The sequence below is a fragment of the Stomoxys calcitrans genome, chromosome 2 (assembly GCF_963082655.1).
Source record: "Stomoxys calcitrans chromosome 2, idStoCalc2.1, whole genome shotgun sequence".
NCBI classification, from domain to species: domain Eukaryota; kingdom Metazoa; phylum Arthropoda; class Insecta; order Diptera; family Muscidae; genus Stomoxys; species Stomoxys calcitrans.
Window position 1 is genome coordinate 115,219,401 of NC_081553.1, and position 27,459 is coordinate 115,246,859.

Below are 27,459 nucleotides of genomic sequence, written 5' to 3' on the forward strand. Positions count from 1 at the left end.
TCAATGGAATTTGGAACAGTGAGTTGTGTTAGGCTCTTCAACAGCCCTCTTTAATTTTGGCCTAAATCGGTTCAGATTTGGATATAGCTGACATATAGACCGATCTCTCGATTAAAGTCTTGGCCCCATAAAAGGCACATTTATAATCCGATTTCTTTCAAATTTTACACAGTGACGTATATTAGACTTTTCGATATCCGTGTCGTATATGGTTCGGATCGCTCAATATTTGGATATGGCTATCAAAAAGACCAATATTTTGTTCTACAAAATTGAACAATGACTTGTACTCAATAGACCACTCAATCCGTATCTTGCTGGATTATACGGAATTTTTCAAAGCTATGAATTTAGTAAAAGGTTGCTGCATGCGACGCAGTCAAAGGAAAGATCAATCACGACGTCGAATTGGAAGATAGCTATATCAGGTTAAGGACCGATTTAGAAGAGAATGCAAAATTTCTGCCCAGTCACATAAAAATTGTGGATTCTAGGGTCTCAAAAATTCAATTTGAATAGGAAAGCTTCATATATTAAATCTACAGCGATATGGCTCATTTGCAGTCCCCTACGTCCTAACAAGAACACTCAGAGTTGTATATTAATCTTGATTTACATATGTATGGCTATGGAAGCGGAAAGCTTTCAACACCTTTTTCATTTCTCCTAATTCACTGTTGAACCCATTAAACAGGTGTGCATTTTTGGTATCAAATTTCTGCATTTTTTTGTTTATCGAATTTCCCAAATGGAATATTTCAATTATTTTCCATTTAATGGATGAAAAGCAAAATATTTTTTCTTTGAATTCATAAAACACAGGCAATAAATATGTGAATATGTCAGTTGCCAGCCTACTATTGTTCTCTTATTACTTCCATATCGACAGTGTACAACTTTAGCCCTAAAGATGTTTATATTTGTGTTCATTCGGGCATGAATAAAACTCAACCGAACAATAAAACCACCGAGAACAATGGAACCAACTCTTACTGTTTCTACCACTTCAATTACGATTATGACATATTGCACTGAAGTACTGCAACAACAACAGAAAAATAGCATAACAAAAGATTTACTCCAATTGCATTATGAAATGCTAAACAATGGAAGGCTGACATAGAATGCCTACTACAAACCAAGGCAATAATTGCATGTGGGTATTGTTAACATACCTTGAGCCTAATAACCAGAAGTGTTTGAGTTCTGAAAACAATTCTCCGAAGGGTTAGTAAATTCAATTTTCTTTGGCAAATTAAAACAATGAAATTAAATTGAAAATGTAAAAAAATAGTTGTTCGAACACTCTCGCAGTCTTATGTTGATCACATTCATTACTCATGGAACGGTCACTAGGATATGTTCTTTTATTTGGTAAGTTCAAAACAAGTAAAGGTTATGGCCAAAGTCTGCGATCAAACCATTTTATGATTATTGTGAAACCACAATACCAAAGAGACTATCAGACTATCTTTCTTTAGTACAATGGGTGATAAAGAGGATGAGAGAAGATGGGATGGGAAGGATAAGGAGGCCACTATAGCGCTGGGGTTAGCATGTCCGCCTATGACGCTGAACGCCAGGGTTCGAATCCTGGCGCGACCATCAGAGAAAATTTTCAGCGGTGGTTTTTCCCTCCTAATGCTGGCAACATTTGTGAGACACTATGCCATGTAAAACTTCTCTCTAAAGAGGTGTCGCACTGCGGCACGCCGTTTGGACTCGGCTATAAAAAGGAGGCCCCTTATCATAGAGCTTAAAACTTGAATTGGACTGCACTCATTGATATGTGAGAAGTTTGCCCCTGTTCCTTAGTGGAATGTTCATGGCAAAATTTGCATTTTGCAAGAGGATGAGAGCCACGAAATGATTTTGAGTGGCCTTAACTTGGTAAAGTCCATTACCATTATGGTCGAATCTGCACCTGTACTGAGAGATTCCGTCAGTGCCCAATGCCTTGGATGACTTGACGCCTTGGATGACTTGATGCCTTGGATGAATTGACGCCACGGATGACATTTGCAACTAAATTGTAAATTGTGAAAACTATTCATCGGAGACCATGGGTACGATGGATGGCTCTCCTTTTAGCATTGTCACTCTTGTGATGCTAAATAAATTAACAGTTGAACAGCCTGGCGCATCTCTTCGGGTTAGTCACAGTTACGTCGTTAAAAGTGACTGAGGTCCTGTCATCCCTTCTTCCGGAGTTCGAGAGTGACTTAACAGTATAACACAGCTTGAACACACCTATGTATACCTAAGTTACATTGCTCCAAGTGTTCCAGTCATAAATTCAGCCTATGTTTGTAAACTATCTCTTAATTCCAGATTCAGCTCGCTGTTTCTGGCAACGTATCCCAGCGTAAGCTCGTCTGCGAGTATTACTGTGGGCGCCAGAAAGTTAGAATCTACTTGGGATATTCAACCGGCAAGAATAAGCGAGCTGCTGCAGCGTAAATGATGTCTCGGAATTTCCTCTCTACAACTGGCACATTTGAGGGGGTGTCAGTTCACTAAAGCGGCGATTGGCGTACTCTGTGAAGCCAACTCAATCGGCCTTCTTTTGATTGATAAACTTTGGGCTTTCAGAGGCTATGAAGTTGGGTGGTCGTTCAATGGCGAGAAATATGGTCAGCTGGGCTGATTCTAAAGAAACGACGGCTTGCCAGGATACGGCACTCAGGAGGTCAGTGGATGCAATGGAAATGTCTGGTGTGCTGCTGCACCTCCTCGTAATCCTAGTGAGGGCATCCTCATTCGCCATGTAGGACGTCGAGCCTTCAATCTGCTCTGCCAAAGCTATGTCCCGTTGGTTGGAGATTACTATGAAACGTGATGCGCATTAGTGTCTCCTAGAACCTGGTGATTACGGACACAAAGTAGGCCACACATTTCATGTAAAGGTCACTAGTGCAGGCGAGGAATGATTTTGTATACTGCACGCAATAGTGTATTACGAAGACCGATCGCCCACCTCCACTCCTTCTGCGATTATTAAGTAGCACATTGTATCCACGACAATGTGCATGTTGCAGGTGTCAGCTTTGCCTCCTGGATTACTGCAACCAATATTTTCCTCGGGCTCATAAAATCTATCTCGTTGATCTTGCCTAATAGACCATTGCAATTCAATTGCAAGAAGGATACACTTCCCGGCATTGGCCTGGCAATATTGGGGTTGGGGTGCTTCTGTTGGTTATATTGCCGCACCGGAGATGTGGGAGGGGTCACATAGTCGGACGACGGGGACGCCGAAGACGACGACGATGACGCTTGTGACTTACCTCTGTATATTTTACATAGGAAATATTCCAACGTCTCCTCATCTTCCCCAAATGCCCTACACATCACTTGCCGCACCTCTCATAGTCCTATATGTTCCGTCATGATACCAATGGCTATACTGATCTCCTTCTCACTTCGTTTCAGTAATAGCCTCGTCTTCTCACGAACTGGATCCCCCTATAGGATTTTCGCCGCCCTACCGACCGTTTTGACGTTCCACAGGGTTGCATGCGCATTTGTCGCCCACTCCCTGAACTCAGATTGTGTCGACCCGAAAGGCTTCAGGCTAACCAAGTTTGTTGACGGCAGTCCTCTAACCTTCGCCGCCAAATCGTCTGCCCTTTCATTCCCCTTTATTCCGTTATAGCCCGGCACCCAATTTTGCCATACCCAGAGAAGGCGTTAATCTCCTTCTTATACTGCAAGACTGTTGGTGACTTTACCGTCCTGGTTGTTACTGTCCTTATGCCAATTTTTCTGTCCGAAAAGATGTTTATATTTGACGTCCTCATGCTATCACGACACAACCTCACGCATCCCATGATCGCCCAGATCTCCACCTGCGGGACCGTATTATAGTCAAGCAGTCTAAAACAGATCTCAGCCCCTGGGTTCTCAATATAAACCCCCAGGCCCACTATGTCCTCTAGCTTTGATCCATCCGTTTAACATGATCTTTCAGATGTCAATACACAAGATTCGGTAAATTTAAAGTGTGCCGCTTGTGGCAGTGCCTTGCGCTCAGTCTCAAGGTATGAAACCTTTCCCCTTCCTTCCAGGTTTCCTATCGTCGCCTCCTCAATCCATTCTCCCATCGCCTTAAGTCTCATAGCCGCTATGGCTGCCTCACACTTAATCTGTATGTAAATGGGTTGGATATCTAAAATAGTCTCTAGTGTCCTAGTGGGCGTGGTCCTCATCGCTCCTCCTATGCCACGACAACATGTTCTCCTTCTATATGTATATCTATGTCTATGGGTCGGATATCTAGAAGAATCTCTAGAGCCCTAGTGGGCATGGTCCTCATTACTGCACCTATGCCAAGACAACATGTTCTCTGAACCTGTTGTATGGTCCTTATGTTGCACTCTTTCTCCATCGCAGTCCACCAAAGTAAGTATTGGTTTTATCAGCCAGTGGGCCATCCTCAGATTTTGGCCCCATTTAAACCATACGGCCCGTTTACATAGAACCCAACATCTGTGAGTCTTCTCGGTACGCTCCTGAACGTTGCTCTAATTGCTCCTCTTATTCAGTTTCGCATCCAAGATAACTTCTAAGTATTTGACCTTGTCAGATATCGAAATCGTTTTGTTGAGGAAACGAGGTGCATCAAATTGGCCCACCTTCGTCTTCCTGGTGAACTGGCAGATTTCCGTCTTCAATGGGTTTACATTGAAACCTCTAGATATAACCCAGTCGTAAGCCATCTGATAGAAGCTTTTGGCCCTTCTACATAGCTGGTTCGGAACTTTGCTCCTTCGAAGTATTACAACATCGTCTGCATAGCAGAAGGTTTCACATATCTTCTCCGTAATAGGTGATTTATGATGGTCACCCAAAAAAGAGTGGCGATTAAATGCCACCCTTTGGCGTGCCTTACGCCACTTTCTCCATTATATTTATGGCATGGGACACACAATTTATCCATCTGTTCCTTAGCATATGGTGTATTCAGCCTCAAAGGAGCCTGTCCACCCGGTACAAGTCTAAGGATTGGATTAGTGCGTCGTTGCGCACATTGTTAAAAGCCCTCTCGATGTCAATGCATACCGCTAATGTGTGCGTCGTTTCATCGAAGAATTCTTCTATTTTATGCTGTGCGCGGTTCGGCTGGTCCATAATAATAAAAACATTTGCTTTACATATAACAACTTTCTTACTAGAACTTAAAGGGTGGAACCAATTGGAACAAACTCGGTCTTTATCAATCCTTTGTTAAACATACCACCGTACATAATGATCATTTTATCAATCTCCAGCACTTCCTCATTTCCAAGGATAATAAAACAGTCACAAAACTGCAATACGGTCTAGTATCAGTGTAAACTAAATTTAAGTGATCATTATTTTGCTAGTCGAATCGTAAAAAAAGGATTCTATAAAACAGAGCCTAGATTTTTTTATTTCGGCACCAACAAAGTGAAAGGATTTTATTTTATCTAAACTGATCTCTATTAAAGGACATTCGGCATTCGGCACTCGAATGAACTATGAATGTAAATTAGGATTGAGTGAACCATGGTGGCATTGCTGTTTCAAACTGGCGGCTAAATTACACTCCATATCTTCTGTACAAAAGTATTATTATTCGTATAGAAGTTTTTACTTTTATATTCGTTTATTCTTTGTCATATAAATTCACATAAATCCGTATGTTTTCTGCAGTCGTTTAAAAAATTTACAAAAACTGTAAAACACCAAGCACAGAAATGCGAGTACACACACACACACACACAGTCACTCTAACACTGACACTTCAACCGAAATAAATTCCTCGAATACTGCGCAATGTGTTATCCTTGCCCGTTGGTTGGTTGTTGGGTAAATATTTTGCCAAAAGGACACTTTAAGCCGGGCAACAGTCAGACTTTTTGGTATTTTGTCCTGCCATTGCTGATGTTGCTGCTGCTGCTGCTGATGGGATTGCTGTTGCTGCGTACAGCCGGGGAAGTGGTCGTGGTTTTGTTCGTACGGCTATGAAGTCGCAAACTTAAATTTATATCCGTAATCCATGTCCATCAAATGGAATGTCCAAACATAATTTCTTTTCATGAGTTTTGTGGTTTTGCCCCTTTGCCTTTCATGTTTTTGGCTCCAATGGTAGCATGAATGGATGGAGTGAACGGTAGTGTCAAGTGTATGTCCGCCTTTGGCTTTGAATTTCGGGCATAAAATGCCGTTTCCGTACAACAACAGCAACTACTACAACTACAGCAACACTTGGGATCCAAAGAAAGGAAAACTTAATTTCAACTCTTTTATGTTCCATTGATGGCAGACAAACTCTGTCAGCCAAAAGTTTGTTTGTTTTTTAATGCTAAATTTCCCTGTAATGCAAAAAACGAAAAGGAAAACTGTTTTAGTATTTTTTTGAATATTGTGTGACAGTTGACAATCGTGTGAAAAGGAGATTATGGCACACTTTATATCTGTTGTCCTTTGGTTTGTCAAATAAAGCATTTCACTCTTCACATAAAATAAGTGACAGGAGGAGGAGAATTGCCTGAAATTTCTAGAAATGACACATTTTTCAAATGTTTCGTTTTACTAGGCCTATAAACAAGAAAAAAAAAACTATACAATTAAGGTTTATGGTACCAATTTGAAAAAGTTTAACTATTTTGCTATATGACTAAAAGTTTATAGTGATATTACATTAAAATATTACTACAATACATATAATAACTTTAATATTTGTAAAACAGAATGGAAGAGATTTATGAGATGAAAAGATTTATAAAGATTTTTGTATTTTATTCCTAATGATCACCATTAGAAAATGGACACTTTGCTCTAATTGGTTAACTCATACTGAACAAGTAAAAGCGTGCTAAGTTCGGCCGGGCCGAATCTTATATACCCTCCACCTGGAATCGCATTTGTTGAGCTCTTGCCACGGTATCTCTTTTTAGGCAAACAAAGGATAAAAGAAAATAATTCCTGTGTCATTGGAACAATATCAAGTTATGGTGCATTTCGGTCCATAATTGAACTGAATATTGGATACCATAGTAGAAGTCATTGTGAAAATTTCAGCCAAATCTAGTAAGAATTGCGCACCTTAGGGGCTGAAGAACTAAAATAGGGAGATCGCTTTATAGGGGAGAAATATTAGGCTATAAACCGATTCATGTCATATTCGACACACATGTTAAAGGTCGGATAAGAATTGTGCCCTCTGGCGGCTCAAGAAGTCAAGACCCAAGATCGGTTTATAGGCAACTATATCAAAACGTGAGCCGATATAGCCCATTTACAATCCCAACCGACCAACACCTATAGGAAGTATTTGTGCAAAATTTCAAGCGGCAAGCTTTACTCCTTCGAAAGTTAACGTGCTTTCGACAGGCAGACGGACGGACATGGCTAGTTCGTTTTAAAATATCATCAAATTATGGTGCCTAGTTCGTTTACAAAAAAAGGACCATGATTTGCGGATCTGCACCTGGAATGTCCGCACTCTTATGGAGAAGGTGCAGTATACGCGGTGGCGGATGTATTAGAGAAATACAAGGCAGATATTACCGCCTTACAGGAACCGCGATGGACTGGGAATGGCGTCACTACAACACCAAACGGTGACAAACTCTGCTATAGCTGCCATAAAACGAGGCATGAATTTGGCTGTGGGTTTGTGGTTATACGGAGACTGAAACACCTTGCCTCCAGCTTTACTCCGGTGGATGAGAGGCTAGCCACAATCCGCATAAAAGCCAAATTCTTCAACATCATTCTTATTTGTGCCCATGCCCCGACGGAAGACAAAGACGAGCAGACCAAGTGTACAATCTCGTGAGGTTTGTATGATAGAAGTGGACTGTATTATTTCGGATTCTCACAGATTGTAAAACAGAAAAAAACCCAATATGAAAAGAACAAAAAAAAAGGTGAAGGTTTTACGTTTTAGTTGTTGTAGTTTTATTGGCAGCCTTTATCTTCTTACCGCTTCGGTGTTGTGATACCAAGTAAGTCTTAAGCTACAACTACTTAAGCGGGGAAGCCATTCTTATTTATATTCAGCAAGTGTAGACTTCAAAGTACAATTTAACTCAAACATGGGAACTCTTAATTTGCTTGAGCAAAAGCTTTAATTTTTTCTAATATGTAAGAGTTCCCATCTTTCTTATTCTAAATAGGGTAAGGTCAAATAATTTCAAATCATTATAAATTGTAATATAATTCATTTTGGCAAATTCAGTACGCTCTTTAATAATAAAATTCAGTTGCTGTTAAACGAAGTTTAACATGGCGGGGCGGGGCGATGTCGCAACATTAATAATATCTAGCCCCCGAGATCACCCATCCAAACACAGTGCTTTGAGCTATAGGCATATGACTTGCTGTTTGGATAAGACCAGCCTTTAGCACCTTCGCTAGCTCATCGTTGCCAACCACAATATCGATGTTGACCGGATGATAGAAATGGGGATCGGCTAAATCAGGGAGGTGACTATAAGTATTTTCTAGTATCCTGTCCTGCACTTTTTCTGGAGCGGTGAAGTAAATTTTGATTGTACCAATCCATGGATTTGTATTTTGACGGCACTGTCGTGAAACGATTGTAAATTAACCGTACAGTACTCTTTGTCATTCCTTTTTGTTGTCTGGAACTGATTGTTTTTTACAAATGACTTTAATATAACAGTCTCTGTTGCTCCTGAGTTTAATAAAATTCGGGTCTTGTTTGCTCCAACTATGGTTATTGCACGTGCCAACGCAGTTGGCATAAATACATGCTTCTTGGACCGTCCGCCAAGGCGTTGTCTTATTTGGTATCCTTCTGCTTGAGACTTTGGTTTCTGATGCGATGAATTGGCTTTGTGTGTTTTACTTTGGGTACGAGATGATAAAAATTCATGTGACGACTGTTTTTGGTATGAATATGGCTTGTTGCAGTGGGCTTGCTTTTTGGGCTCATTGGTACCATCAACGTGAAGTTTTGTATGGTGATTTCTGTTACACACTGCGCAAGCATTCCGAGAACGGCACCATTCCCTGGTATGAGACCCACAAAGGCAGTTAAAGCAATATCCCTTCTCCTTTGCCACCTTTACACGTTCTAAAACAGTCATTTTGTTGAAGATCAAACAAAACCGCAGGTGATGTCTGTCTTGGCAGACCTTGCATTTTTGGGAGCTACAATATGGTAAGAGTTAAGATAACATTGCTACAAGATTTTTGACTGAGTGTGAGTTGGTGTGAGATGTTATTGATTTTTTGGCAAAATGCAGAGTTTAACTAGTGGACGAGTCACAATTCCGTTTTGGGTGCGTACGTCCGCCACCCGAACCTTTAAATCCTTCCCAATATATACTCTGACCACACGCCCTAGTCTCCATTCTGTCGGCGGTAAATCATCATCCCTAATAACAACCAGGTCGTGCTCATTTAAATTCGATTGCGCAGTCTTCCATTTATATCTCTTCTGTAACTCCGAAATATACTCATTCTTCCAACGTTTGGCAAAGTGAAGTTGTAAAACTTTAAGGCGTTGCCATCGATTAATTAAGGAAATGTTGTCGGTATGTTCCTCCGGAATTGCAACTAAAGGGGATCCTTTCAAGAAGTGCCCTGGTGTCAATGCCAACAATTCGGAAGGGGTTTCACTCATAGAAGAAATGGGTCGTGAGTTCAGAATGCCTTCAATTCGTATCAACAGAGTAGAAAACTCCTCAAAAGTAAACTTTAAATTTCCCGCCACTTTCTTCAAATGTGTTTTTACGCTTTTCACCCCCGCTTCCCACAATCCACCCATATGGGGTGCCTGGGGGGGAATAAAATGCCAGGAAAACCCGTGAATATTGTACTTATCTACTAAGTCTTTCTCCGCAGTTTTCAAGAAACTTTTGTATTCATTCCTAAGTATACGATTTGCACCAACGAAATTTGTGCCATTGTCAGAAAAAACTTTTGCTGGATAACCCCTTCTACCAACAAAGCGGTCAAACGCGGCTAAAAATGCCTCAGAAGAGAGGGCAGAACACGTCTCCAAGTGTATGGCTCGCGTGGCCAAGCAAACAAAAATCACTGCATATCCTTTCACCAATTTAGCATTTCGCAATTTGGACGTCTTGATCTCAAACGGTCCTGCGAAATCTACGCCCGTATTCGTAAAGGGAGGTGAAAATACACATCTTTCCGGAGGTAGAGCCGCCATAATTTGGCTATGAACCCTATGCTTATATATCGTGCATATTTTACATGTTCTTATACAATGTCTTACTGCGTTCTTTAGACGGATAACATAGAATTCTTGACGTATAGATCGCAGCATACTTTGATGCTCGGCATGCATTAGTATCTTATGCGTAAAGTCAACCAGCAATTTACAAAACCTAGATTTCTCAGGAAGTATGATAGGGTGCCTCTCATTGAAACTTAGATCTGCATTTGATAATCTTCCGTTGACTCGTAAAAGTCCACCTTTGTCCAAGAATGGATTTAACGTCAACAATCTGCTCTTTGTATTAATCGGTAAATCTGAAGTCAAACAATTATATTCCGCTGGAAAATATGCACGTTGTGCAATCATAACAGCACGGTATTTAACGAAACTAATTTCTTCTGACGTGATCAGTTCACTCGAGCTTGTGAAATATACTTGTTTTCGACACCTCCGGATAAATCGAAACATGTGAGCTAAAACCCGTAGGGCTCGACTGTATGAAGAGAATCTTTCCAAAATATCCTCCTGCTTTGTGAGGGTTTGAAATATATTCGTTTTCTTCTCTAAACTGTGTTGTGGTACTACTGGTTGTTGTGGCCAAGTGGACATATCCTTTATAAGCCATTCAGGACCCTGCCACCAAAGCTTATTCTCCTTAAGCTCTAGTGCAGTGCAACCTCGAGTTCCCAAATCAGCAGGATTGTCACCACTACTCACATGGAGCCAACTCGCGTTACCGACGTGATCTATAATTCTAGACACCCTATTTGCGACATAGGTTTTCCATTGATAAGCAGGTTTACTTAACCAGGCTAATGTGATCGTAGAATCACACCATAAGAAGATATTTTGCGGTTCAAAACTCAAATGCTCACATGTCGATTTTAAGAGACGAGCCAATAAAACGGCTCCACAAAGCTCCAATCTCGGCAAACTTATTGTCTTTAATGGGGCAACCTTGCTCTTTGAAACCAGTAGGTGAGAGGACATTTCGTTCTTAGATATCAAAACTCGAATATATAGACACGCGCAATACGCCTTTTCTGATGCATCGCAGAATCCGTGTATTTGAATAGCCTTCCTTGGCGTATATCCAACCCAACGAGGTATCCTGATATCTGGAATAGCTGAAAAGTTGCCTATAAATGTATACCATTTTTCTAGCGATTGTGGTTTCACCTTCTCGTCCCAGTCTGTACCGTCGATCCAAAGTTGCTGTAAAAGCATTTTTGCTGTTATTATTATCGGTGCTAACCAACCTGCAGGGTCAAACAGCTTGGCTACGATTGAAAGAATTGATCGCTTCGTAATGTGTTCGGTAGGAATTTTAATGTCGTAGACATTGTAGTAAAATGCATCCATCATTGCATTCCATCGGATTCCAAGTGTTTTTGTTTCACTGGAATCTTCAAATTTCAAAAAATCTTCATCTAACAAATCTTCTCGTGAAACGGTTTGTAAAATGTCAAAATGATTGGCAGTTATCTTTTTCAAAGGAAATCCTGCGGAGGACAATAGATCCACAAGCTCCGCTAAGTTATGTTTGGCTTCTTCTATAGAATGGCCACCCGACAAAACATCATCCACATATATCTCATTTCTAAGTCCAACAAATTTCCGGAAATGTTCCTCTGAACCCCATTTTTTAAAATGCAAGGAAGAATATCGCTTCCGATTAGCATATCAACTCTTGAAGTTTTATAAAACAATGGATCCGCCAACTCAAGTTTATCCAATCCTTCCCAGTCGTCAATTTGGTGTGTTGAAGATGGCATGAGATGGTTTAGATTCGAGATAACTATTGCCGTAGTTTGTAAAGCAAAGCTAGTTTTCCTAGACTTCAATTTCAAATTGCATACCCTTGAAGAGGTTTCCAGTAATGCACCCCCGAGACCTGATATCTTTGTAAAAGATTTCCTTGTCGGGATGCCCAATTGGGTGATTATCCTGCTGGCTATAAATGTTTCTTGAGAACCCTGATCTAGAAATGCACGTATCGTAAAGCAGTTTCCCAGGTATTCCAAGTCAATCAATGCAGTAGGAAGAATTGTTCCCTGTCCGGATTCCGAAAAGTTCAGATGTACTTCATCCATCGTTTGATGAGATGAACATGGTTCATCTTCTTCTTGCGTAGCAAGGTGGAAAGTAGAAGGATTTTTGTTGGCGTTTCGGTTTCCTTGAGATTGAGGTCTAGCGTTGGTAGCCTCTGGATGTAGTAACGTATGATGTGCCTTATTACATTCCTGACACAACTTCTTGTTCCTACAGTTAGCAACAGTATGTCCGTACCATAAGCAATTCTCGCATACTTTGTTATCTGAAATGAATTTTCTTTTCTCCGTGAGAGACATTGACTTAAATTCTGAACATTGCCGTAAAGCATGGTTTTCTTGACAAATGCGACAAGGTCGATACGTAGTATCTGATTTGACGAGATAATTTTGTGATTTTGGAGAGTTCGTTAGGGTATTCGAACTCGGTCTTCGGACATCATTAATTGATTCCAAAAGATCCAGTCGGTTTGAAATAAACTCGTTGAGTCTATCCCAACTTGGCATCTCCTTATGATTCTGAATCGAGCTCTCCCAAGCTGATAATGTCTCTTGTGGCAATTTGGAGGAAACCCAAAAAACCAAAATGGGATCCCAGGAAATAGTCGACACATTATAAGACCTCAAAATGGCCAAACAATTGTTTATGGTAAACTGAAGACTTCGTAGACTCTTACTTTTCTCAGAAGAAACAATTTCAAGATCAAAGATCTTTCTAAGTTGATGATTGATCAAAATACGCTTATTTTCGTATCTTTCCTTTAAAGCTTTCCAGGCCAACTCATAGTTGGAATTGGTAAGAGAAAATCCCTTCACAATCTGATTAGCCTCCCCACGAGTTTTCGCTCTCAGATGGAACAGTCTTTGAGCGGGTGACAATTTCGGGTGATTACCGTAAATGGCAGAGAACATGTCTCTAAAGCTAGGCCACTTGTCATATCCCCCGCTAAATATCTCCGTATCGCAAGGTGGAAGTTTTAAAGAATACGCAGACTGGTCAGGCAATACGTCCTGTTGTCCTTTATTTTCGACTGCTTGTGATTTTGCCAATTTCTGTCTTTCTATGAAAAGAAGGTCCATAATAGATGCCTTGCACTCTTTATAAGCCTTACACGTGCTTCCGAATTTCGAATGTGTTGATATTCGTTCCTGCTCCGTCTTCACTGAAGTCTCCGAAGTCATCTCAGACTCATAGACGTCCAACAAGCGTCGCCATCTACGCTCTAAGTCCTCCAATTCGACCTCCAAACTGGAGATAGTGTGTTCCTGTATTGGGATATTAGCGAACGCGGCGCACAGTGTGACCACTTGGTCAGAATAAAATATAAATCCTGTTGAACTCATGTTCTGGCCTATTTTGACTTAATGTCAGACCAGTTTACTGTATCCAGAACGAAATTCTAAGTGAGCTCTTGTATGTCGAAAATTATCCAAGATTTGGGGTTATAAAATCAGTTCATATAATATTGTTCCTTTGCATGGCACAAGCTCAAGAAGCTCCTTGCCAGATAGTAGAGGCCAATGTAAAATTTCACCAGAATCCGTGCCACAAAAGTCTCGATTAAGACTCTCTTACAAATTATCACGTTCAATAAGCTTAGCTCTGCAAATGAAATATCCAGCAACACAATTTATAACCAAAGGCGTCCTCAATGGTCCCAATAAAAGGTACCATATCCGGGTTTATGGCATTCAGTCATGTACGTGCCAAATCCCGTGTATTTCGAAATCTCACACAATTCCGATTTCAAGGCCGAATAATCGATAAACCCATTGTCAAAACTGTGTATGGATGGATTTGCTATATATGTGTGCAATATGTGTGTGTGCAATATGTGTGTGTGCAATATGTGTGTGTGCAATATATGTGTGTGCAATATGTGTGTGTGCAATATGTGTGTGTGCAATATGTGTGTGTGCAATATGTGTGTGTGCAATATGTGTGTGTGTAAATGTGAAATATAAAGCATTTCCTAGTTGATATAACCAGAACCAATACATCATCCAAAGAGACCCACTTCGCATACATTCCTATGTGACGTTACTATACCCCATGCAAATGTTATGGCCGTTCATAATAGTTTAACATACAGAATTTCCATTCTGATTTCCACAAGCCACCTTAGTCCCAAATAAACGAACTCGCATCTCTGTGCTACGTACTCAAAATCTCAATAGAAACAAATACCAAAGTACATAGCTTATACTAAATCGTGGCCATCTCATTCCTCTTTGCGTGGTCATAATAATTACAATTACAGCTAAGATAAGTGCTAGGCAGTTTAAGGATTTAGCCTCTTTCAATCCAGCCTTTCTATGCTTATATGAGACTGGACGCGTTCAATGCTGGGCTAATTAGCACACGAATCCCATTAATCAAGTCTCAAATCAGAATGTGTATTCAGCTAAATTCCCAATTGCAATGTAATACAGTATAAGTGCAGACTTCAACTACTAGATCTTATATGAAGGTTCAGCTATAGCGTCTCAAACCTGGGTACTTGACACCCCAGAACTTCACCAAATTTACGTAAATAACTACCGTACCATATAATATATAAAGTAATTCTCACCTTCATTCCCTATGATCGTTCTCGGTTGCTCTGCTTCTTAAGATGTTGTATCTATGTACGGCCGAATCCTATCTTCTATTCGGTATGTCTAACAACAATCGATTAACGTCGTCATCGAATGTCATCGATGCTGCGCACATATGTCATGTAAATGTGTAAATTCCAACAACACAAACTATAATACCGTGCCAACATGCATGCCAACAAATATGCACGAATGTATGTACCGCTGTTCCAAGCCTGTACTTAAATATTCCGACCAGACAAATGACACCACATGGCCGCCACTATCTAATACCAATCTCTTCGTCATTAGCAATCACATCCAACCTGTCGTGTATCATATATTCCTCCAATCAAGGCCGTAGAAGCTATTTCACCAAAGATAAATTTTGTAAATCGATTGTCACGACTGTCTCCCACATGAAACTCACCTCAAATTAATGGGAATTCATACTTTAGCAATAAATGCTATATGATCTATCTCACAGACTAAACTTTTTCAATATTCACTTCTCGTGGCACAATTCTCTATTCCCGATAAAAATATTATTTATCCAATAAGCACAGTCGTTAAGAAAATCTTCATAAAACAAAAGCGAAATTGTAATGACATGTGCCCGTACAGGTCCCCTAGTCATCAACGCCGAACAAGATAAAGAGAGGTCTATGTAAATGCAACTGATTTGAGACCATGTACAGCACTAACAGCGCGCTCTCCGCTCTCTCACCTAGAGTGCAAAGCCACCACTTTCAGCAGTAGAAATTATGTATGTATAATGTACATAATAATGTGACGTAGTTATGTATTAACCAGGTAAGCATATGCCCATTCGATTCTTATTTGAACTTTTGCAATGAGCTTTTAATCCCAGATATTATTGACAAATGAAAATAAATTATTCGGGTTGCCGTAGAACAACCGATATTCAAATGCCTTGTATTCCAATTAAAAGACCCAAAAACACCTCAACTCACACTTCATCAAATAGACTTGTAACAAATCTTAACATACCTTTTGTTGTTGTTGTTCATTACTCTTGCGTAATATTCGGCCTATAAATTCCAAAATTTCGTGAAGATTTCTTTCCTTTTTAAATTTAATATTCGCAGTTCCTCGTGGAGGCTCGTAAGGACCATGTACAATCTCGTGAGGTTTGTATGATAGAAGTGGACTGTATTATTTCGGATTCTCACAGATTGTAAAACAGAAAAAAACCCAATATGAAAAGAACAAAAAAAAGGTGAAGGTTTTACGTTTTAGTTGTTGTAGTTTTATTGGCAGCCTTTATCTTCTTACCGCTTCGGTGTTGTGATACCAAGTAAGTCTTAAGCTACAACTACTTAAGCGGGGAAGCCATTCTTATTTATATTCAGCAAGTGTAGACTTCAAAGTACAATTTAACTCAAACATGGGAACTCTTAATTTGCTTGAGCAAAAGCTTTAATTTTTTCTAATATGTAAGAGTTCCCATCTTTCTTATTCTAAATAGGGTAAGGTCAAATAATTTCAAATCATTATAAATTGTAATATAATTCATTTTGGCAAATTCAGTACGCTCTTTAATAATAAAATTCAGTTGCTGTTAAACGAAGTTTAACACCAAGGATATTTTCTACGAGCCTCTAGAGAGAGAGAATATGACCGCTGCCCCGCCCATGATATTAAAATCGTTCTGGGAGATTTTAAAGCAAAGATAGGGAAGGAAGACTTTTTTGGTGCAACAGTCGGAAAGTTTAGCCTCCACGAGATAACGTCCAGTAATGGGTTGAGGCTGATTGATTTCGCCGCGGCAAAAAACATGGTAGTTAGTAGTACCAGATTTCAACATAAAAATGTTCACAAAGTCACATGGCTGTCACCCGATCAAAATACGAGAAACAAAATTGATAACGTTGTGATAGATGGAAGGCATTCATCCAGCGTGTTAGATATACGATCGATCCGTGGAGCGAATATAGATTCGGATCATTACCTTGTTGCAGCAAAGGTTCGCACCCGTTTGAACATGGCGAGGAAAGTACGATCTGACACTGCACGGAAGCTGGACATTGAAAAGCTGCAAACAGAACAAATGGCAGCGGCATACTCCACACGACTGACCCAACTGCTTGATAGAAGCACTCTTTGTTCCGATGATATAATGGCGCAGTGGCAAAATATTGCCCACTCCATGGATAATGCCGCGAAATTTGTACTTGGGTATCGGAATCCTTCTCCAAGAAGCCCATGGTACGACCAAGAGTGTCGAGCGGCATATAGCGCAACCCTGCAAACAGTAGCAATGCGCCAGATGAAGGAGAGGTATCGAGAAAAAACGAGAGAGGAGAAACGCTTATTCCGCAGAAAGGAATAGGAAATGGAAAGACGTGAGTGTGAGCGAATTGAGATGTACAGGAGTCAGAATGAAGTCCGGAAATTTTACCAAAAAATTAAACATCAAACCGCATCTTCCTGCAGAAACAAAGAAGGAAATCTGGTAACTGACACAGATAACTTGCTGAGGATATGGAAAGTAAATTTTACCCAACTGCTAATGTCCGACGTTGGCGGCGAAGATGATGCCGTAGGAAAAATTCCTGATGATGGTATAGAATGTTTACCTCCTAGTCAGAATGAGGTACAAGTAGCAGTGACCCGACTAAAGAACAACAAGGCAGCAGGAGCCGACGGGTTACCCGCTGAACTATTTCAAACCGGAGGCGACACGCTGATGAGGCGTATGCATCAGCTTATCTGTGCAATCTGGCTAGAAGAACGCATACCCAATGATTGGAACCTCAGCATAGTATGTTCCGTAAACAAGAAAGGATACAAGATGGAATGTGCCAACTACAGAGGAATAAGTCTGCTCCCCATCTTATGCAATATACTCTCGATTGTACTGTGTGAAAGATTAAAATCTAAAGTCAATGAGATAATTGGGCCCTATCAATGTGGCTTTAGACCTGCTAAATCCACCCTGGACCAGATATTCACACTGCGCCAAATCCTGGAAAAGACCTGAGAAGGAAAAATCAACACCTACCATCTCTTTGTTGACTACAAAGACGCCTTCGATACTCCATTACGTTCAAAGTTATTTCAAGCCATGTCTGAGTTTGGTATCCCTGCAAAATTGATAATACTTTGGAGGATGACACTTGCTGATACGCGTTCCCCAGTAAAAATAGGAAAGAATCTCTCGGAACCATTGAATACCAAACGAGGTTTCAGACAAGGAGACAGCCTATCGTGTGCTCTTGTTAATATCATGCTGGAGAAGATTGTACGAGACGCAGATGTGAACAGATATGGCACACCTATCACAAGAGAACACATGCCGACAACATCGATATCATAGGTCGGTCACCGGAAGTAGTGTAGTAGTGACAAGTAAAAGCGTGCTAAGTTCGGCCGGGCCGAATCTTATATTCCCTCCACCATGGATCGAATTTGTCGAGTTCTTTTCCCGGCATCTCTTCTTAGGCAAAAAAAAGGATATAAGAAAAGATTTGCTCTGCGATTAGAGCGATATTAAGATATGGTCCGGTTTGGACCACAATTTAATTATATGTTGGAGACCTGTGTAAAATGTCAGCCAATTCGAATAAGAATTGCGCTCTTTGTGGGCTCAAGAAGTAAAATAGAGAGATCGATTTATATGGGAGCTGTATCGGGCTATAGACTGATTCAGACCATAATAAACAAATATGTTAATGGTCATGAGAGAATCCGTCGTACAAAATTTCAGGGAAATCGGATAATAATTGCGACCTCTGGAGGCTCATGAAGTCAAGATCCCAGATCGGTTTATATGGCAGCTATATCAGGTTATGAACTGATTTGAACCATACTTGGCACAGTTGTTGGATATTATAACGAAACACGTCGTGCAAAATTTCATTCCAATCGGATAAGAATTGCGCACTCTAGAGGCTCAAGAAGTCAAGACCCCAGATCGGTTTATATGACAGCTATATCAGGTTATGGACCGATTTGAACCATATTTGGCACAGTTGTTGGGTATCATTACGAAATACTACGTGCCAAAATTCATTCAAATCGGATAAGAATTGCGCCCTCTAGAGGCTCAAGAAGTCAAGACCCAAGATGGGTTTATATGACAGCTATATAAGGTTATGAACCGATTTCAACCATACTTGGTAAAGTTGTTGGATATCATAACAAAACACCTCCTGCAAAATTTCATTCCAATCGGATAAGAATTGCGCACTCTAGAGGCTCAAGAAGTCAAGACCCAAGATCGGTTGATATGGCAGCTATATCAGGTTATGGACCGATTTGAACTATACTTGGCACAGTCGTTGGATATCATAACAAAACACGTCGTGCAAAATTTCATTCCAATCCGATAAGAATTGCGCACTCTAGAGGCTCAAGAAGTCAAGACCCCAGATCGGTTTATATGACAGCTATATCAGGTTATAAACCGATTTGAACCATACTTGGCAAAGTTGTTGGATATCATAACAAAACACGTCGTGCAAAATTTCATTCCAATCGGATAAGAATTGCGCACTCTAGAGGCTCAAGAAGTCAAGACCCAAGATCGGTTTATATGGCAGCTATATCAAAACATGGACCGATATGGCCCATTTACAATACCAACCGACCTACACTAATAAGAAGTATTTGTGCAAAATTTCAAGCGGCTAGCTTTACTCCTTCGAAATTTAGCGTGCTTTCGACAGACAGACGGACGGACGGACGGACAGACGGACGGACATGGCTAGATCGACATAAAATGTCGCGACGATCAAAAATATATATACTTTATGGGGTCTCAGACGAATATTTCGAGTAGTTACAAACAGAATGACGATATTAGTATACCCCCATCTTATGGTGGAGGGTATAAAAATGGGTCTGGCAGTAAATGGAAAAAAACGTGGTTTAACTCCCAAAAAGCCTTGCACAACCGAGCAGATAAAGAAAAGGGAGAAAGTTGGGAACCACAACTTTGAGATAGTCAGTAACTTTATCTACCTCGGCACCGCCATAACCGAAACGAATGACACCAGTTTTGAGATTAAGCGAAGAATAATACTGGCAAACAGATGCTACTTTAGACTAAGTAAGCAGTTTAGAAACAAGGCCACCTCTCGTCAAACGAAGATTACACTCTACAAGACACTGATACTACCCGTGCTGTTGTATGGTTCTGAAGCATGGGTACTTGTGAAAACAGATGAGGCAGTGCTTGGAGTATTTGAGAGAAAGATTCTTCGTAAAATATATGGACCAGTTTGCGTTAATGGAGAATATAGGCGACGTATGAACCACCAGCTACAATATATGAGCTTTATGACGACGATAGCATTGTTACACGCATCGAGATACAACGGCTGCGTTGGCTAGGTCATGTTGTCAGAATGGATGAAGAAGCTCCAGCAAAGAAGTCTTTTGAAGGCAAACACGGTGGTACACGTAAACCAGGAAGACCAAAAGCCCGATGGAAAGATCAAGTGGTGGGAGACACCTCGAAACTTGGTGTCAGAGATTTTAGAATGAGCGCAGAAGATCGATGCGCTTGGAACGCAATTCTATTGTATGTTCGGCTAGTGGAACAAATATTCTGTCGTAGCCAATTAAAGTAAAGTAAAGTTAGATCGTTTACATTAGTGGAGTCTGTTTTTCAATTTCTTAGTTTTTTTTTAGTGTATTTGGTATTTTCTACATGGGTGGGTTTCCAGCCCAGTGGCTCAAACTTATTTTTGTAATTTATCTAAAGAGTTGTAGATTCTGCGACACATACTAGCTCACACTTTCAATGGATGGATTGGAGATTATCGTAGCTCAGAAGTTAGCTTACACCACTATGACTGTGAACGCCTGGGTTCGAATGTTCGTTAGAACATTATAAAAAACATATTTTCAGCAGTGGTTATTCCCTCCCAATTTGGGAAGCACTATGCCATGTAAAAACTTCCCCCCAAAGAGGTGTCGCACTGTGGCACGGCGTTCGGTCTCGGCTATAAAAAGAGGTCCATTATTACTAAGCTTAAACTTGAATCGGACAGCACTCATTGATATGTGAGAAGTTTGCCCCTGTTCCTTAATGGAATGTTCATTGGCAAGTTGCAGTTTTCCCTTTAATGGATATTAAAGGCAGCTGCCCCAGGTGGTATCACTCGGAGATCAATGGCTATATGGATATATGGGTAAAGACTAAACTTGACCTGGACTTTGCTAAGTTAAAGTCAATCTGAACCGCTATTTACTATCCCTTATTTTCTATATCTCCCTTAGCTCTTTTTTACATATTCCAGGGACATAACAAATAATTCTTTAAATCCTATCCTACATAAGAGACTACTGCCATAAAATTTTCAACGTCTCCCACCCCAATATCTAAGTTAGTCGAAATATAAAGGAGATATCAAACACACACACATACTCGCACACCCATTACACATGCTTGTGATTGGATAGATTGGATGTAGTTTTGTATACTTTTTAAGACTGACAATAAAATTTTTGAATTATTATTTGCTTTAGCACATTTTGTAGATGGTGTTATTATTATGCAAACTGTGTAATTTCCACATTTTACAACAGCACAAAATCTCTTTGATATGTGAGCCAAAAAGAAAAAAACTTTTTTTATTGTTGATTGTTGTAGCGTGTCCTTGGAAGGTTTCTATAATCTTTTTATTTCGATTTACTTTTGGAAGTCAATGTAAGTGTGGAGACAACATATGCATGTATGTACGTGTGTGAGTATGATGTTGCATGTATGTGTGTGAGTATAATGCTGTGAAATTATGAGTTATTTGATACCTATGTATTTTAGATTTGTAGCGAAAAATTTTTGAAATAACTTGGGTATGAATATGGCTTTATGTTAAACCCAATAGGACCGCGGGGTATAGAAGGTGTAAAAATTAACAATGATAGATTATTCAAAGCATTATCCATGTTGTCCATCAACTGTCACTATTTTTCTGATCTTTTTGGTGGCAAATGGATACCGCGTCAAAAGAACAGCTCAAAAATCGAACTCGACAAAAATAATGAAGAGTATAGAGTAAGCAAAGGCTTTCGAGGCTCTCCGTTTCGTGCCAAAGGCTCAGGGCTATTCGACCCCCAATGGTAGACTGTCTGTATTCTGCAATGGCAAATTCTTTTCTGACCTATGGAAGATTTATGAGTGGTACCGTAGCGCAGAGGTTAGCATGTCCTGGCGAGATAATCAGAAAAAATTTTCAGCGGTGATTTTCCCCTCCTAATGCTGCAACATTTGTGAGGTATTATGCCATGTAAAACTTCTCTCCAAAGAGGTGTCGCACTGCGGCACGCCGTTTGGACTCGGCTATAAAAAGGAGGACCTTTATCATTGAGCTCAAACTTTAATCGGACTGCACTCATTGAAATGTAAGAAGTTTGCCCCTGTTCCTTAGTGGAATGTTCATGGGCAAAATTTGCAATTTTACTGTAAGTACTACTTCGATCAGATCCTTGGAGGTGTTGTTTTGTGTCATCAATTAATCAGCCAAGAAGAAGCTGTTCAGTTTGTTGCAACGTCAACTGTTTCGGAATTTACCGGTCGACTGGTAGACTGATTACCTAATGATGTACAGTGGGACTGGGAACAAACTTAGTGGAAACAAGTAAAAAGGCGTTAAGTTCAGCCGGGCCGAACTTTGGATACTCACCACCTCGGGTATATATGTGAAACACCTTTCGTCAAAATCCGGTGAAAAATGCATACCCTATTCCCCGTAGCAGCTATATCGAAATTTGTTCCGATTTGTACCAAATGCTAATAAGTGCAGGTCATTCATCAATTGTGTATGAAAAAATATTGGTCGTTTTAGTAGCTATATCAAAAAATAAACCGATCTGACCCATATACGACACGGTTTTCGACAACCTAACCTAACATTAAACTGATCTTAACCATATACGGCACGAATATCGAAACGCCTAACATAACAGTGTCAAATTTCAGTGAAATTGGATTATAAATGTGCCTTTTATGTGGGCAAGACTGTAAATCGAGATATCGGCCCACATAGCAGCTATATCCAAGTCTGGACCGATTTGGACCAAGTTGCACAAATATATCGAAGGGCCTTACACAGCTCATTGTCCCAAATTTTGGCAAAATCGGACAATAAAGGCGCCTTTTATGGGCGCAAAACCATAAATCAAGAGATCGGTTTATATGGCAGCTATATCCAAATCTGGACCGATCTAGGCCAAATTGAAGAATAATGTCGGAGATACTAACACAACATACTGTCCCAAATTTCGACGACATCGGACAATAAATTCGCCTTTTATGGGCCCAAAGCCTTAAATCGAAAGATCGGTCTATATGACAGATATATCCAAATCTGGACCGATCGGGGCCAAATTGAAGAAGAATGTCGAAGAGCCTGACACAACTCACTGTCACAAATTCTGCGAAAATCGGGCGATAAATGCACCTCTTATATGCGCAAGACCTTTAATCGAGAGATCTATATGGCAGCTATATCCAAATGTGGACCGATTTGGTCGAAATTCAAAAGGGATGTCAAAGGGCCCAACACAACTCACTGACCCAAATTTCAGCAAAATCGAATAATAAATGTAGCTTTTATGGGCCTAAGACCCTAAATCTTACGATCGGTCTATATTGCAGCTATATCCAAATCTGGACCGATTTGGTTGAAATTCAAAAGGGATGTCGAAGGGACTAACACAACTCACTGATTTAAATTTCAGGAAAATCGGATAATAAATGTAGCTTTTATGGGCCTAAGACCCTTAATCGGACGATCGGTCTATATGGCAGCTGTATCCAAATCTGGACCGATTTGGTCGAAATTCAAAAGGAATGTCGAAGGACCTAACACAACTCACTGTCCCAAATTTCAGCAAAATTTGGATAAAAAATGTGGCTTTTATGGGCCTAAGAACCCTGCCATATTGACAGATCATCCATCGGTCGATCGGATCGGTCTATATGGCAGCTACATCCAAATCTAGACCGATCTGAACCTAATTAAGGAATAATGTCGACGGGCCAAACGCAACATACGGACCCAAAATTCAGCAAAATTGGATAATAAACGTGGATTTTATGGGCCTAAAACCCTACATCGGCCGATCGGTCTATATGGGGGCTATATCACGATATAGTCCGATATAGCCCATCTTCGAACATAACCTGTTTATGGACAAAAAAAGTAACTGTCCAAAATTTCAGCTCAATATCTCTATTTTTAAAGACTGTTGCGTGATTTCAACAGACAGACGGACAGACGGGCGGACATGTCTAGATCGTCTTAGATTTTTACGCTCATCAAGAATATATATACTTTATAGGATCGGAAATGGATATTTCGATGTGTTGCAAACGGAATGACAAAATGAATATACCCCCATCCTTCGGTGGTGGGTATAAAAAAGAATCTGTGCAAAATTTCAGCTCAATATCTTTATTTTTATTTATTTATGAAGCTTTGGTATTTTGAAACTCCAAAATATATGCCGCCAGTCTTCATGGAAACTTGTTTTTTACCAAGGAATTTTTAGTCTGTTTTTTTTTCACCCCATCTAAAAAGAAACACTTCTAACCATTTTTCCCAGCAAATGAGGCGAATGATTAACTATCATCATTATTAACACTTATCAGTACTGACTGACTCCGGTCAGTCACATCCTTTCATGGTACATGATGCCATACAAAACAAAGTGCTAACTCGGATGTGAGGAAGGAACCAGTTCAGCTCACTTTAGTTTCGTTGCAACAATATTGATCACCTATGGGAACTCATTGTAAAATACAACAACGGTAGCAACAACAACAACGACATCGAGTCTATCTACAACAATAACAAAGTAAAATGAATGATGACATTTAATGGTTTTAGAATAATGAAAACTTCCCACATACAAACTCATGTACAGCACACCTAACTCTTAAATTATACATTAGGGTAAAGGAATAAATAAAATTGTTAAAGAAGGGTTTTTTAGATAATGGATAGTGAATAATGAAAAAAAATTATAGTAATTTAAACTATGGGAAAATTTAATTAATTAACATTCAAGATGATTACGATACACCGTTAACTAAAGAAGCTAACCACTGTATGCTCTATCAGGATAGGTTAGATAATAATTTAATTTAGTTTAAAACAACACGATATACTGAACTATTCGTGTCAAATCAGATAATAATTGCGACCTCTAGAAGCTCAAGAAATCAAGAGCTCAAAATGGCAGCTATATCAGGTTATTGACCGATTTGAATCTTATTTGACACAGTTGTTGGAAGTCATATAAAAACACGGCGTGCAAAATTTCATTCCAATCGGATATGAATTGCGCCCTCTAGAGGCTCAAGAAGTGAAGACCCAAGATGGGTTTATATGGCAGCTATATCAGGTTATAGAGCGATTTGAACCACACTTATCACAGTTGTTGGATATCATTACACGTCGTGCAAAATTTCAAAATTTCATTCAAATCGGATAAGAATTGCGCCCTCTAGAGGCTCAAGAAGTCAAAACCCAAGATCGGTTTATATGGCAGCTATATCAGGTTATTGACCAATTTGAACCATACTTGGCACAGTTGTTGGATATCATGACAGATCACGTCGTGCAAAATTTCATTCCAATCGGATAAGAACTGCACCCTCTAGAGGCTCAAAAAATCAAGACCCAAGATCGGTTTATATGGCAGCTATATCAAAATATGGACCGATATGACCCATTTACAATCCCAACCGACCTACACTTATAAGAAGTATTTGTGCAAAATTTCAAGCGGCGAGCTTTACTCCTTCGAAAGTTAGCGTGCTTTCGACAGACAGACGGACGGACGGACATGGCTAGATTGACATAAAATATCATGACGATCAAGAATGTATATACATTATGGGGTTTCAGACGAATATTTCGAGCAGTTACAAACAGAATGACGAAATTAGTATACCCCCATCCTATGGTGGAGGGTATAACAAGTAAAATTTTTTTAAGTTCGGCCGGGCCGAATCTTGGCAGCCCACCACCATGGATTCTACAAAAAGGAGGGAGCTGTATCTAAATTTCAGCCAAATTGGATGAAAATTGAGGCTTCCAGGGTCTCAAGAAGTCAAATCGGATGAACGGTTTATATGGGAGCTATATCCGAATCCAAACCGATATGGCCCATTTGCAATCTCCAATGACCTACATCTATACCATGTATCTGTGCAAAATTTCAAGCGGCTAGCTTTAAGCGTTCCAATGCTATCGTGATTTCGACAGACGAACAGACGGCCGTCCGGCTTACATGGGAGCTATATCAGGTTATAGACCGATTTGAACCCTATTTGGTACAGTTGTTGAAAATCGTAACATAACACTATGTACGAAATCTCAGCCAAATCGTTCAAAAATTGCGACTCCCAGAGGCTCAAGAAGTCTAATCGACAGATCGGTTTATATGGGAGCTATATCAGGTTAAAGATCGATTCGGACCGCACTTGCTCAAGAAGTCTATATAAGATAACGGTTTATATGGGATCTTTATCTAAATCTGAACCGATATGGCTCATTTGCAATCGCCAACAACCTACTCCAATAAGAAGTGCCTTTGCAAAATTTCAAGCGGCTATCTCTACGCGTTCGCCCTCTATTGTGATTTCGACAGACGGTTGGACGGAGGGACGGACATTGCTAGATCGACTCAGAACGTCGAGGCTATCAAGCATATGTATTCTTTATGGGGTCTTAGACGAATATTTCGAGGTGTTTCAAACGGAATGAATAGATTAGTATATCCCCATCCTATGGTGGTGGGTATAAAAATATTTTAATGCTTATTTAAGAACGATTTTTTTTATTTAAAAGTCACGCTTGTTTCATTTCAGACATTGATATGTGCTTATTATTTAAGTGCCCACACTAATATGCCAAATGGTGTTCGGAACAGACAACAATGATGTGAGAGTGGAAAAAGTTTCCGTTGCAAACTAAAAACTGCTTGAAGGGAAATTGTTAATGTCATTGATGTACAGACTTACACATACTCTGTCACTCAGATGTTGCAGACACTCACCAATGTAAGTAAGTCCAGAGGCGTATTTAATATCATGTAGTTACACCTTATTCATCCAAATTGTTTCTGTACTTTGAAAACAAGAAAAATCCAATGTGTGTATATAATATATTCAGCATTCAGAGACTAAGTAACATAGTAACTAGTAAAAGCGTCTTAAGTTCGGCCGGGACGAATCTTTTATACCCTCCACCATGGATCGCATTTCTCAAGTTCTTTAAATTACTTTTTCAAACAGGAAAAACACCAGTCATAGAAAAACACCACCTCCAAAATTTCAGGCAAATCGAGTAATATTTGCGCCCTCCTGAGGCTCAAAAAGTCATACTGGGAGATTGGTTTATATGGCAGCTATATCAGGTTATACACCGCTTTAGACCACACTTAGAACAGTAGTTGAAAGTCATACCAAAACGACATATCCAGAATTTCAACCATATTGGATAAGAATTTCGCCCTCTAGAAGCCCAAGAAGACTAACCGGAAGATCGGTTTATATGACGGCTATATCAGGATATAAACTGATTAAGACCATACTAAACACAGTTGTTGGAAGTAAAAATAAAACACTTCATGCAAAATTTCGCCCAAGGCGGATAAGAATTGCGCCCTCTA

At 39.9% G+C, this 27,459-nt stretch overlaps 1 protein-coding gene across 1 annotated transcript in view; it reads right to left on the reverse strand.

The window, feature by feature from the left end:
• LOC131994737 (uncharacterized) overlaps positions 1-16,373 on the reverse strand; it is a 20,140-nt gene extending 3,767 nt beyond the window's left edge. The window contains exons 1-5 of the mRNA XM_059361603.1: positions 15,817-16,373; positions 8,492-9,147; positions 8,353-8,444; positions 5,765-5,985; positions 994-1,039 (exon numbers count right to left, since the gene is read on the reverse strand). Of these exons, the coding sequence (XP_059217586.1) occupies positions 994-1,039; positions 5,765-5,985; positions 8,353-8,444; positions 8,492-9,147; positions 15,817-15,836 (1,035 nt within the window). The 5' untranslated portion in view covers positions 15,837-16,373. The remainder of the gene's footprint in view (positions 1-993; positions 1,040-5,764; positions 5,986-8,352; positions 8,445-8,491; positions 9,148-15,816) is intronic.
• Positions 16,374-27,459: the final 11,086 nt, after the last annotated feature.